The sequence below is a fragment of the Terrapene carolina genome, unplaced genomic scaffold (assembly GCF_002925995.2).
Source record: "Terrapene carolina triunguis isolate 2854851 unplaced genomic scaffold, T_m_triunguis-2.0 Scaffold262, whole genome shotgun sequence".
Lineage (NCBI taxonomy): Eukaryota > Metazoa > Chordata > Testudines > Emydidae > Terrapene > Terrapene triunguis.
In genome coordinates, this window is record NW_020664613.1 from 2,221,850 (window position 1) to 2,235,687 (window position 13,838).

The following is a 13,838-nucleotide window of genomic DNA, read 5'->3' on the forward strand; positions in this document are numbered from 1 at the left end:
CTTTTTTAAAAAATATTTTGGGTTTTCTTTTTCTTTTAATGATATCCCTTTTCAAACCATGTCCCATTCTCTCTACAGCCACCACCTTGGCTTCTGAGAACAGTCCTGTAGTGGAGTGCATTTGGGGGTTCTTCCCCCTCAAAGTTCTTGATCCTGGGCCTGATGTGTGTGGTGGTGGTTTTTATCCATATTTGTTAATTATTCCCCTCCTATTCAAGCCTTCCAGAATGCCTTTGTTCAGCCCCATTACTACAACTACAACATCCATTTTGAGATCGTTGCTCTGGAGCATTTACTGACTGCACATCTCTGCAACTTCAGTACAGCATAGGGTTGCCAGATGTCCGCACTCCTATTGGCCGGGAACCGCAACCAATGGGAGCTGAGGTGGTGGTGCCTGTGGGTGGGAGCAGTGCGCGGAGCCTTGTCCCTTCCCTTCCCCCGCCTAGGAGCCGGACCTGCTGGCCGCTTCCGGGGTGCAGCGCAGTGTCAGGACAGGCAGGGAGCCTGCCTTAGCCCTGCTGTGCTGCTGACTGGGAGCCACCCGAGGGAAGCCTGCACCCCAACCCTAAGCCCCTGCCCCAGCTCTGAGCCCCCCCAAACCCAGAGCCCCCTCCTGCACCTCAAACACCTGGTCCCACCCCAGAGCCTGCACCCCAACCCACTGCCTCAACCCCCAGCCCCCTCCCACACTCTGAATCCCTCGGCCCCCTCCTGTGCCCCAAACCCCTCATCCCCGGCCCCTGCCCAGACTCGTACCCCCTCCCACAACCAAACCCTCTGCCTCAACCCGCAGGCCCCCCCCCACATTCCAAACCCCTCAGCTCCACCCCCCAGCCTGGAACCCCCTCCTATACCTCAAACGCTCATCCCCAGAGCCCTCACCCCCTCCCGCACCCCAACCCCAGCCAAGTGAAAGTGAGTGAGGATGAGGGAGAGTGAGCCACTGAGGGAGGGGGGAATGTAGTGAGTGGGGGCGAAGCCTTGGGGAAGGGGTGGGGCCAGGGTGTTTGGTTTTGTGGGATTAGAAAGTTGGCAACCCTAGTACAGCACTGCACTTTATAGTTATATTATCCACTGGATACATTAGAAATGTACAGCAGACTTCTCTGCCTGGTGACTTGTATCATATTTTGCAAACCCTCAACCAGGACTTGATGAAATCTCAGTAGTTCGTACTCTGCACTTCATTATAAAGGCTGGTTGAGATCTAGAAATTGTGGGTGAAAAGTTGAGAGAGATAACTTGGTGGCTATTACAGATTAAGTGAATTTGTTCAGTTACAGATGCTGTATTTAACCACCTTATGTTTTAACAGTTAAAGGCAAATTCAGCTTCCAAAGTCAGGTTGTTATTCTGCTAGTTTATCTCTTAACACAGCCAGGTGATTTTTTCCCCTCCCTTTGTTTCTACAGTTGCGATAGATGAGTCTTGGGATTCTCAGTCAGTTTCCCCCTGGTGGCAGCAAATGCGCACAGCTTGTATTCAGTCTGAAAATAATGGAGCTGCCTTATTATCTGCACACGTTGGGCATTCCGTAACTGCACAGATCACTGACAGTATGGCAGAAAAAAAAGTAAGTAAATCTGAGACTTCTCCCTCCCTTCAGCAATAATTGTATCAGATTCATGCAAAGCTCCTGCCCTTATGAGGGGAGGAACATCCTGCCATTCACTCAGTAACACTCAGAAACCAGCACAAAACACACAGTGCTCTGGGATAGGATTCAAAGGAACAGAAGTCTGGAAACTTGTGTTTGAACTTGCAAATTAATCTGCCCAGGTGTATGAATTGTATACCATAATAGCTTGCAATGTCTATCTGGAGATACCTACAGTATGTTTTACAGTGTGAATTGACGGGTGTCTCTTGACATTGAATAAGTGGAAGTTTTGCAGGATCAAAAGAGACACTTAGAGGGACACCAGCTGGAAGCCTAGTTTGATTTCAAAAACTAAACTTTTAAGTTGTTTTGGATACTCAGTCTGCCTAACTGCCAATTTCTGACAATGCGAATATTTTTAAATTGACTAATTAAAAAAAAAAGTCCTGATTATCTAAATCCCCTTCCATAATAATGTTCAGATTTTTTTAAGTGTTAAAAGCATTATGTTGCTCTCTTGTTGTTTATAAGAAGGGTCTTTTCAGCAAGAGAAAAAATTAACTATACAGGAGAAACTGTGAAACTGACTGTACAGAAACTGCTGTCAAATATCCAAAGGCTGAAATTCACTCCTGCACAGAGGTCCAGCATGAGACTTATGCATCACTTACGCCCTGTGTTGACTGAGTAGCTGGAATTTAAGTGCCTTGTAAATTTCCCCCGAAGTCTACTGGGGGGCGAGGAGAGGGGAATAATTTTGTTTCTAATCTGTTATAGTAGTAATTGTATCTGTTAATTGAAACAGTGGGCTAAAAATATTAAACAGAAGCTTTTTTTTTTTTTTTAAGTGAATGTGTCCCATTAATGTTGCTCTAATTCACCCATTGGTGTGATGGATTGTATTTATTGTGCACCCATTTTTAATGCCGTGCACGTATTCTGCTCACTAATCCGTCTTTGCCAAGATTTAGACTAATATTTCAAATCCACCCTTAAATTTCAAACAGTCCCAATTTAAAAATAATTATAATAAAAATCTAACCACCACAAAAGTTTTCTTCCTTTTCCCCAAAGTGGAATTTCCTCCCAAGAAATATATTGATCTGAGGCCTAGTTGATATTCAGACCTGGACAGCTGACAGCTTTAGGGTCCAATATCTCATCATGACTCTACAGAGCTAGAAATTGGAACTTTGCACCATTGATTGCAAAAGGTATTTGCAGGTTCCCAGGTTTTCAATGCAAAACAAAGCATTGCTTATAGACTTGGAAGGCACAAAGATATCACAATCTAAAATCATGATGTTTTTATATAGAAAAGACGATAGAACTGTATTTAGGTGAAATGTTTTGGAATTTTGGATATAGTGAGAAGTTGAAATGGTGGAAGGTTAAGTCTGTGTATGAAGGGTAAATGTGCAAGATATTGGTATCCATGGAAAGTAGTTGGTGAGGAAAGGGTGGTAATTTTTTTTTTTTTTTTTTTGTAGCCCATGTTCAAAATGAATATGATGTAGGGAAAGTAGGTGTAAGAGGGCGTCTGGTCTACAGGTTGATGTTTGACCAGAGACAGACTGAGGTTTGCACATTTTATGTGGATACTTTTACATGTATACGTGTATTTAAGAAATTGTAAGACCTGTGAGCGAATTTGAGTATTGATTTATTTTGTATAACCGTTCATTTTCCATCTACAGCTGGTCTGCAGAAAGCTCACAAACAACCTCCTTTGTTAGTTTTCCCAAACAGTTGTAGGTGCTGACACAGATTCCTGGGAAGCACTTTCCCTTGATACTGAATATTGGAAACTTCTACTGAAACAATTAGAAGATTGTCTCATACTTCAGACACTATTGCACAGTAAAGTGAGAACAAGGACAACCAGAGTATCATCTCTGCAGGCTGAGCCACTCTGCAGACTCTCTGTAAAGAAGTTGCTTGAAGGAGGGAAAGGTATACTCTCTTGCAAAGCAGATTTGATTAACTTTCTCACTGAACTCAGGGCCAGATTCTATCACTCTTACTCCAGTGAATGGCACCTTTATTTTGGGAGTAGTCCCACTGGGGTTATGTTAATTAAATTATTTTAAAATAGTAAAAATTATATACTTCATTTCTTTTCTGGAGACTGCATTGTAGGCTTCTAACCAATTACTTGATTGAGATCTTCTAATTGACATAAAAATTATACAATTAATGATTTGTGTTAACAAATAAATGAGTCTCTTCCCTTGTTATCTATGTTTTAGATCCAAGTTCACTACGTCTAAAATGTAGCTGGCAAACTTTGACTGTGCCTTATACTTTCCTTTTGCATCTTAGGAGGTATTGCTGACAGTGTAGCAAAATGGATTTTCAAACAAGACTTCAGTCCCATGATACTGAAGCTGGCACAACGGAAAAAAGAGACAGAAAGTACAGAGGAACCTGTAGAAATTGTCAGGAATGTTTCCCTTGAGAAACAAGGAGCAGAGACGGGCATGGAAACAATCCTAGGTAAAAATACAAAATAATTTCTTCTCAGGGGACTGAGTTGGCTGAATTGTTTTTAATTAGTAGAAATTATGAATAGGATGAAAAAGTTGTCTCTGATTTCTTCAATTATGTTTTAGAGTTGCTGCATTTAGCATATCAGCAGTTTCCTTGTAGTCTTGAATTGGATATACTACACACACATTGTTGTTGGGAATATGTAGTGCAATGGAATAAAGATCCGGAGGTAATGTAATCTAATTTTTTTGGTATACTTATACTTGTGTGTAATTTACTAATTGAAGCTAAACTTTTTTTTAAAGGAAATTAATCAAAATTAGACTGTGTGATAAATGGGGAGCACAAATTTAAGTAATGAAGAAAAGAAAGTCTTTAGATCAGGGCGGGTAAACTTTTTGGCCTGAGGGCCGCATCAGGTTTTTGAAATTGTATAGAGGGCTGGTTAGGGGAAAGGGACGTGGCCCGGACCCCACCCCCTATCTGCTCCCCCTGCCCCATCCACACCCCCCCCCCCCCCCCGGCTCACTGTCCCCTGACCGCCCTCAGAACCCCCGCCCCTGACTGCCCCCCACCACCCCATCCAACCCCCCCTCCTTCCTGACTGCCCCCCCCGGCCTCCCACCCCCATTCAACCTCCCTCTGACCACCCTGACCCCATCCACACCCCCGCCCCCTGACCACCACCCCGAATTCCCCTGCCCTCTATCCAACCCTCCCACCCCCCCGCTCCCTGCCCTCTTACAGCGCTGCCTGGAGCACCGGTGGCTGGCGGTGCTACAGCCACGCAGCACAGAGCACCAGGTCAGGCTGGGCTCTGCAGCGGCACTGCCCCAGGAGCTTGCAACCCCGCCGCCTAGAGCATTGCGGCGGGGCGAGCTGAGGCTGCGGGGAAGGGGGAATAGCAGGGGAGGGGCCAGGAGCTCAGGGGCTGGGCAGGAGAGTCCGGACTGCTGGCCGTAGTTTGCCCACCTCTGTCTTAGATGCTAGGAGTATAGGATACCATCCACCAAGACAGGAAGGCCTGTTCATGCCAGACAGAAAGACAATGTCAGTCTTATTGGGAAAAGGGGGAAGTTCTTCATAAGAACATAAGAATGGCCATACTGGATTAGACCAAGGGTCCATCCAGCCCAGCATCCTGCCAACAGTGGCCAATGCCAGGTGCCCCAGAGGGAGTGAACCTAACAGGCAATGATCAAGTGATCTCTCTCCTGCCATCCATCTCCACCCTCTGACAAACAGAAGCTAGGGATACTATTCCTTACCTATCCTGGTTAATAGCCATTAATGAACTTAACCTCCATGAATTTATCTAGTTCTCTTTTAAACCCTGTTATAGTCCTAGCCTTCACAACCTCCTCAGGCAAAGAGTTCCACACGTTGACTGTGCGCTGTGTGAAGAAGAACTTCCTTTTATTTGTTTTAAACCTGCTGCCCATTAATTTCATTTGGTGGCCCCTAGTTCTTATATTATGGGAACAAGTAAATAACTTTTCCTTATTCACTTTCTCCACACCACTCATGATTTTATATACCTCTATCATATCCCCCCTTAGTCTCCTCTTTTTCAAGCTGAAAAGTCCTAGCCTCTTTAATCTCTCCTCATATGGGACCCATTCCAAACCCCTAATAATTTTAGTTGCCCTTCTCTGAACCTTTTCTAATGCCAGTATATCTTTTTTGAGATGAGGAGACCACATCTGTATGCAGTATTCAAGATGTGGGCATACTATGGATTTATATAAGAGCAATAAAATATTCTCCGTATTATTCTCTATCCCTTTTTTAATGATTCCTAACATCTTGTTTGCTTTTTTGACTGCCGCTGCACACTGCTTGGACGTCTTCAGAGAACTATCCACGATGACTCCAAGATCTCTTTCCTGATTAGTTGTAGCTAAATTAGCCCCCGTCATATTGTATGTATAGTTGAGGTTTTTTTCCAACGTGCATTACTTTACATTTATCCACATTAAATTTCATTTGCCTTTTTTTTTGTCCAATTACTTAATTTTGTGAGATCTTTTTGAAGTTCTTCACAGTCTGCTTTGGTCTTAACTATCTTGAGTAGTTTAGTATCGTCTGCAAACTTTGCCACTTCACTGTTTACCCCTTTCTCCAGATCATTTATGAATAAGTTGAATAGGATTGGTCCTAGGACTGACTCCTGGGGAACACCACTAGTTACCCCTCTCCATTCTGAGAATTTACCGTTTATTCCTACCCTTTGTTCCCTGTCTTTTAACCAGTTCTCAATCCATGAAAGGATCTTCCCTCTTATCCCATGACAACTTAATTTATGTAAGAGCCTTTGGTGAGGGACCTTGTCAAAGGCTTTCTGGAAATCTAAGTACACTATGTCCACTGGATCGCCCTTGTCCACATGTTTTCTGACCCCTTCAAAGAACTCTAATAGATTAGTAAGACATGATTTCCCTTTACAGAAACCATGTTGACTTTTGCCAAACAATTTATGTTCTTCTATGTGTCTGACAATTTTATTCTTTACTATTGTTTCAACTAATTTGCCCAGTACTGACGTTAGACTTACCGGTCTATAATTGTCGGGATCACCTCTAGAGCCCTTTTTAAAATATTGGTGTTAATTAGCTTTCATATTTCTGATTTGAAATATTGCATAGCTCACAAATACACAACGCTGATCTGGTTAGGGTTACTTTACTGCACTATCTTTCTCTGAGTGGACTTGTAGGCTCTAAAGTTTTACATTATTTCATTTTTGAATGCAGTTATTTTTGTATATAATTCTACATTTGTAAGTTCAACTTTCATGATAAAGAGATTGCACTACAGTACTTGTGTTAAATGAATTGAAAAATACTATTTTTTACAATGCAAATATTTGTAATCAAAAATAAATATGAAGAGATCACTGTACACTTTGTATTCTGTGTTGTAATTGAAAGCAATATATTTGAAAATGTGGAAAACAGCCACAAATATTTAATAATAGAATACCATTTATTTAACAGTGGGATTAATCGCAGTTAATTTTTTTAATCATTTGACAGCCCTACTTGTAACTGCTCCCTTAAGATGCTGGGAGGGTGCTGAACATCGAGTTTGTAACTGAGGTCAGCATCTCCCAGACTCAGTAAATCTGTGCTATTGGGCACCTCACTGCATAGCAAAGGTTCATCTTATTCTGGATTTTTTAAAGATGGACTCTAAAACAGACTTATTTTTGGTAAACAATGGTTTAGTTTTTTAAAACAAAAATAAAATTGTATTTGCAAGATAAACCATCAGCAGTCAAGAGAGGTATTTTTCTGCAAGAAATGTGTCAGCAGCATATAAACTAAAACAAACTCTGGAAAATTACATTAGAATCGCAGTGTTCAGTGATGACTCGCTTAGGTGGCATTGATATGTATGTGCATTTGCTTGACGGTAAGAGATGAAATTAATATAACAAGTCTTGTAATAAAAGAAATCCTAAAATATTCTTTAACTGGAAAATGAGTTCCTTGAAAACCATCTGCATTAACATCTTCTTAAGAATTCACAATTTGTTTTTGAAACTGCCATTGAATAATTGAATAATGTGTTTGGTTTTTTTATTCTTCTTCCCCCTTTATATAAGGAAGCACGTTTTCTCATTAGATCTATAGATCACCTCAGATGCATTGTTAATGCCCACATACAGCATGGTAAGTACAAAACTATTGTTAAAGAACATCCTTGATAAAATTTCAGGAGAACAAAATGAATTACTGTACATAGAGATTCATTTAAATCTGTACAGTTTGTTGTGCTGGCCAAGCACCTCTGCCGAAATCGGGGACTCTGATGCTGACATTCAAGCTCCCCCAGTTTTCCCCTTCTAACTAGTTGCACTCCTTTTCTTTCACAAAGATTGAGGTGTGTAGATAGGGCTAAACCATGTTTTAAAAAAAAACAAAAAACCCACAAGTCCTTCCTTGTTATAACACGATTTGGTCACATCCACACATGCTTTTGCTAAATTGTTGAAAACTAGTTTAGTTTGAAGCATAATCAAACACATTTCTGTAAAACTGGGCTAACTTTTTAAATCGTTATGGGGGTTAGTCCTAGTCCAACTCCATTCATCACTCAGGGCCTGTCCTTCAATATTGCCTGTTTACACTGTGCATCATAGACAATAGTCCTGTTCTAGGCCACTTCACTGCTTTCAAGCACAATACAGTAGATGACTAAAGCACTAGTGATAACCTATTATACTCTGTGTTCAGCCCCAGACTTGCTGCATGTCTAACAGTTCCTTTAATCACGGTACACAATATGATATTCTTAATGGATTAGCCATAGATGTAATGAATCTTTCTGGGCACCAAAGCAGTCCTGTTCTTTTGAAATTGAAACTGGGATTTTGTCCTTGTTGCTTTATAATTCAGCTGACTTGACGTCTGCCTCCCTCTGCAATCTCCTTCTCTCCTGATTCCCCACTACTAAAGGAACACTGGGCCCATGTAGTTCTGGGTTTTGAACTATTTGTGCTTTGGCGCCAGATGCGATCTTAAGGGAATGCAAATCCCATGAGACCACTGTGTGACTATATAGTAAAGTCTGACTTATCCTTTTGTTAGAGACAGATTAATCTATGTCTCAAAGTACTGTTTCATCTCTGTTCTATTGTACCATTAATTTTTAAAACAGTCCTCTCTCTCTCTTCTGGAATAACTTTCATTGTATGGGTTTACATTAAATCTGTTTTAATGCTACATTCAGATGAAGTTTATATTTCTGTAATTGTTTTTAGGTATTGCTCTAATGATGTGGAATACATTTATAGTAAAAAGGCTCTCTGCTGCTACGTACCTAATGGACAAGGTAAACATGCTATTGTGGCTGGTAGTTTTAAGTTCAGTTTTTACTGATTAATTTTTTATTTACAGAGAAATTAAGCTATCAAATATTTAAAACGTTGCTTTTTGTTTTTGGCGCATCTTTGATTGTAGAGGTAAACTATGCTGCTTGGGTGGTTTCATTATATTAATTGGGTAATACTTGTTTTTGAAAAGCATATATTGGGAAATGCTTATTTTTTAAAAATATCACATTTGTTTGTTCTATTGGAATGATCTTATTGTAAGTTTTAATAAGCAGTTGAAGTTGGCAGATATTTTCACACGCCAATAATGAATGTACACTTAATTTTTTTCTCACTTGACATTAGCATAAAACTATACTGAATTGGTGAATTCCAAAAAGTTCTCCTTTGCAATAAAATGTAAGGCTACGTCTTCACTACGGGGGGGGGGGGGGGCGATTTAAGATACGCAAATTCAGCTACGCGAATAGCGTAGCTGAATTCGACGTATCGCAGCCGACTTGCCCCGCTGTAGGGACGGTGGCAAAATCGACCTCTGCGGCTTCCCGTCGACGGCGCTTACTCCCACCTTCGCTGGTGGAGTAAGAGCGTCGATTTGGGATTGATTGTCGCGTCCCAACGGGACGCGATAAATCGATCCCCGAGAGGTCGATTTCTACCCGCCGATTCAGGCGGGTAGTGTAGACCTAGCCTTAGTCTTAAAAATCTTTACCAATGATTTTATTTTAAGGAATGTGAGCTTTCCATTCCTGTATTATCTAATCTATACATTTTATCAACCTGGTAACTAATAAATTAGCTTAATAGATAACCCGAGAACTACATTTTTTTTCTATGCATTTCTGTACCTGCACTTGATGGTTTTTACCATGAAACCTTTATTAAGATCACACAAGTTGCTTTTTGGCTTGAGTACCATATTCCTTCTAGGCTTTGGGGTATTAAAGATGCAAAAACATATCCTGGATGGTGCTGAACACTTTCAACTCCCCTGGCTTGCTGAATCAGTCTTGTATTATAGGACCTGTTTGCCATCAGTTCTGCCAGGCTATGTCTGTCCTAAATATGTCCGTTAATGAGCTTTCAGACATTTAGTACTGAATTAACTGGCTTACTTAGGGAGGAAAGGGGGTGATTCCAAATTGTGTTTAAGTGCTGCTATCAAATAATGGGTCTATTTAAACTGAAGGAATTTATCTCAAGTGTATCAATTTTCAAGTTGTACAGGGGAGCTAATTGATCGCTAGCATGCTAGTACAGAGAAGTCCAGATATTGGTAATACAGTTTTTAGGGCAAAAGAGGAGAGTACCAAAGTAATATGCTGTGATGACGTTAGAGATGCTGGGGTATCATCACTTCTGTCCCCTCTTCTTTCTTTTTTTCCTTTTCCTTTTTTCTTATTCTCCTTTCTGTGGCTTATCTTTTTTTGTATCATTTATTCATTTCCCATGTACCCTTCTGCAACTAGACTCATGGCTGCAGAAGAATTCAGTTAGTCCCATCTCTTAAGCAAAAGTTCTTTACCTAATGGTACTGCTTGTATTTTTACAGCCCCCTGCTTCTGTAGTACCTTGGTGCATTAACATCTAAATAAGTACGGGTAAAGATTTTCTGCCTTATTTATTCAGTCTTTTAACATACTTTCTTACCTAACACTTTGAACATATCCATGTGCAATATCTGTTAAAAGTGAGCTACCTTTACTTTATGTATTTAAATGTGTTTGAAAGCTCCAGTTCAGGGCTCCTTAGAAGCTTGTATACATATTACAATATGCCAACAAAAGGATAAATATCTGTAATAACTTATCCAGCCTTCCCACAGCTCTCAAAATATAAACTGCCCCAAATAGTGTTTGATATATTAGCAGTTATTCAATTCCCAAAGTGACTATGAAAAGTCCTCCAACTTACAGACTTTGGGTATAGCATGGTGGATGCTCTTAATTCAAGTTGCTATATGAATTCTGGGGCCATATATCTTCCTTCAGCTGTTGATTAGACTGTGCTGTGGTACCCTAATCACAACAGAGTTTGGATCAGTGAGATCTTTATACCATGGGAAGAGTAACTTCCATCTACATGTGTTTTTCATTATCTGCCACAGGTTCATTGAGCTGTGGAAATTGGAGCTTAGCAGCACTATCGTAACTTTCCCAAACAGGCAATAGAGATCTGACTCTTGCTCAGAATTCAGACAGACAGGAAAGTGTGTGATGATTTACACTGTATAATTTTCTTATTGCGGCTTCCCTATCTCAATTGCTATTCTGCAGTGTCCATTTTTCCTTGCTTCTTTTTCATATTTGTCATGTATTTCATCTTCATTCTGATTTCATTCTTGATACTATTGCCCCAATCCTGCACTACTGAGGTCTTCGGGAGTCTCTGAGCCCTCGTCTGCACTGTGGGGGGGATCGATCTAAGTTACGCAACTTCAGCTATGTGAATAACGTAGCTGAAGTCGACGTACTTAGATCGACTTACCGTGGTGTCTTCACCGCGCTGAGTCGACTGCTGCCGCTCCCCCGTCGACTCTGCTTGCGCCTCTTGCGGCGCTGGAGTACAGGAGTGGACGGGAGAGGGCTCAGGGATCGATTTATTGCGTCTAGACTAGACACGATAAATCGATCCCCACTGGCTCGATCGCTGCCCGCTGATCCAGCGGGTAGTGTAGACATACCCTGAGTTGCTGTCAGTAGGCTTTGGTTCAGGTTTTATGTGCCTTTTAGTTCTCTCACATCAGTTTTACACCAACATAACTCCATTTGTTTCAGTGGAATTTTTCCTTCGCTCTCCCTGATATAAACTAGGTCAGAATCAGGCCCAATGTGATTGAACCAGCTAGAAATGATGAACAGAGAAATTTCAACTTAACATTTCACATTTTTTCCATAACTGAACATGCTCCACATGTAACAGGAAACTGATTGTCAACCTTGAAACACAATTTCAGTGCAAATTGAAGAGATTGAGAGCCAGAGTTTGCCATTAGCTGCTAAGAGTTTTATTTTTTCTCTGCCTCAATATTCAAATGATTCAAAAGCCAGTGAAGTAGTTGCAGTGCTTCAGAGATTTATGAAGGATTGCTCTAAGAATTTCCTTACCTATATTTAGCATTCTTGTATGTGATAACTTTGTGAATATTAAGTAAAAAGTCAAATGAAGATTACCCTCATTTAAAGATGCATCTTGTGAAAAATCAGTTCAAACAGTTGAAACTTGAATTGGATCCCAAGAGGGTAGCTCTATCTTGCAATAACATAGATTTTCTCCTAGCTGAAGGTAGCCTATTTAACATGTTATTCCGAGAGTCAAGCCTTTAGCTGGGACAGATGGTCTTGTCTTCTTTTAACCTTGTATCTCATCAGCTTCCAGTCTTCAAAGTCACCGACTTACATAATTCAATCATCATTTAATGTTTTGAAATACTAGTTATAAAATTACTACATTAGTAGTAAAACCAACCCAAATAAATAACACTGGCAAAGATGGAAAGTTAGGAAGGGTTGTTATCATGCCACAAGATTTTTGAATAGTGTTCACCATGGGTAAATGTTTCTAAGCTCTATAGAAAAGTACATATACGTGCTATTCAGATGAACATAAATAACGGGCTTCTTAGAGTAGGAATGTTAAAATCATTCTGCAACTATTTTTTATTTCATAAGGCAGACTTTAAAGAATGTTTAAACATCTTGAAAATGACTGTTGCATGTACAGTCTGATTTTTCAGATGGCAGATAAATAAATCACACAGATGAGAGACAGTGTGGAAAACTTCAGCCTGTAAGGAATGTTTTTGCCAAAAGCTTTGCCCATTGAAAATATTCAACATAGAAACTGCTTCTCAGCTATTATTTCGTACTATAGCCTGTATCCAATCCCAGTTCTTTTAATTAAGATAGCCAGTATATTGTATCTACCTTTGTAGAAAATTTTTTCTATTGTATAAGGAAAATAAGTTACTAATACTAAGTTAATACTTTAACAAATAGATTGCTCATGTGTCAGACTTATGCTGAAAATTTGTTCTAAAATAGGTTGGAAAAGCTCCGAAGGACAGATTATGCAGAAGGGCAAGTAATGCTTTATTTATCTAAAGATGACAAGGAATTTAGAAATATTTGATTACATTTTGTTTCAATGGTCATTACATCTGTTTTTCATGTTTTTAATGTGACAACGCATAAGGAGATCTGGGTGGGAAAGATTAAAATAAAAAAATATTGATGAATTTTAGCCTGTCTTAAATTTCCAGTTTGACAAATCAAAGTTGAAAGGTGTAGACAAATCTAGTAAAAATGGTACAGAAAGTGAACTTGAGACTGAAGCTTACCTGACTAACATTTTGTCCACATAATTTTATCAACTCCTGGAAGTGTTAATTGAAACTATGTTCCGGGGATAGTGCGTTGTTTGTTTGTTTCTGATAAAATTCTTTGCAGAATATAGTTACTTAATAGAACAGTGTATTAAGTGGATAGAATAAGCAACTTTTATAGTCAAGACTTTTTCCAGCTGTTGCAAAGCTTTATTGAAATTCTCAAATTCTACTTTTGTCTGTTATATCCAAATCTTTTGTTACAACTATTTGGCCTTAACATAATGAGATAAAGGAACTGAAATTAGCACTAGTGCTTTTTGTATATTCTCTAGCAAAGCCTGCCCTCCCAGAAATGTAAACAGTGCTGATAAAGACCCTTCTTTCTGTCTGTTGCAACTAAAATGTTTTAAAATGCATCCAAGCGAAATCACGTTGCAGAAATTTACTCTATCTTTATTTAATAGGATGTAGGTATGGGTGATACTGCAATGACATCTTTTCTTGGCTCATGTTCAGATCTTCTTCAAACCTTAATGGAGGTAAAAAATATTTTTTTGATTAGAAAATACATAAGAACATGC

The 13,838-nt window shown here is 39.8% G+C and overlaps 1 protein-coding gene across 2 annotated transcripts in view; it reads left to right on the plus strand.

Annotated features, from left to right (window-relative positions):
• The window catches only part of RAB3GAP2 (RAB3 GTPase activating non-catalytic protein subunit 2), a 79,922-nt gene that overhangs the window by 57,107 nt on the left and 8,977 nt on the right, over positions 1–13,838 (plus strand). For both annotated transcript variants that reach the window (XM_024205969.2, XM_024205971.1), the window contains 8 exons: positions 1,416–1,576; positions 3,340–3,556; positions 3,926–4,099; positions 4,216–4,322; positions 7,701–7,767; positions 8,859–8,929; positions 12,974–13,009; positions 13,722–13,796. In XM_024205969.2, coding sequence (XP_024061737.1) covers positions 1,416–1,576; positions 3,340–3,556; positions 3,926–4,099; positions 4,216–4,322; positions 7,701–7,767; positions 8,859–8,929; positions 12,974–13,009; positions 13,722–13,796 — 908 coding nt within the window. The remainder of the gene's footprint in view (positions 1–1,415; positions 1,577–3,339; positions 3,557–3,925; positions 4,100–4,215; positions 4,323–7,700; positions 7,768–8,858; positions 8,930–12,973; positions 13,010–13,721; positions 13,797–13,838) is intronic.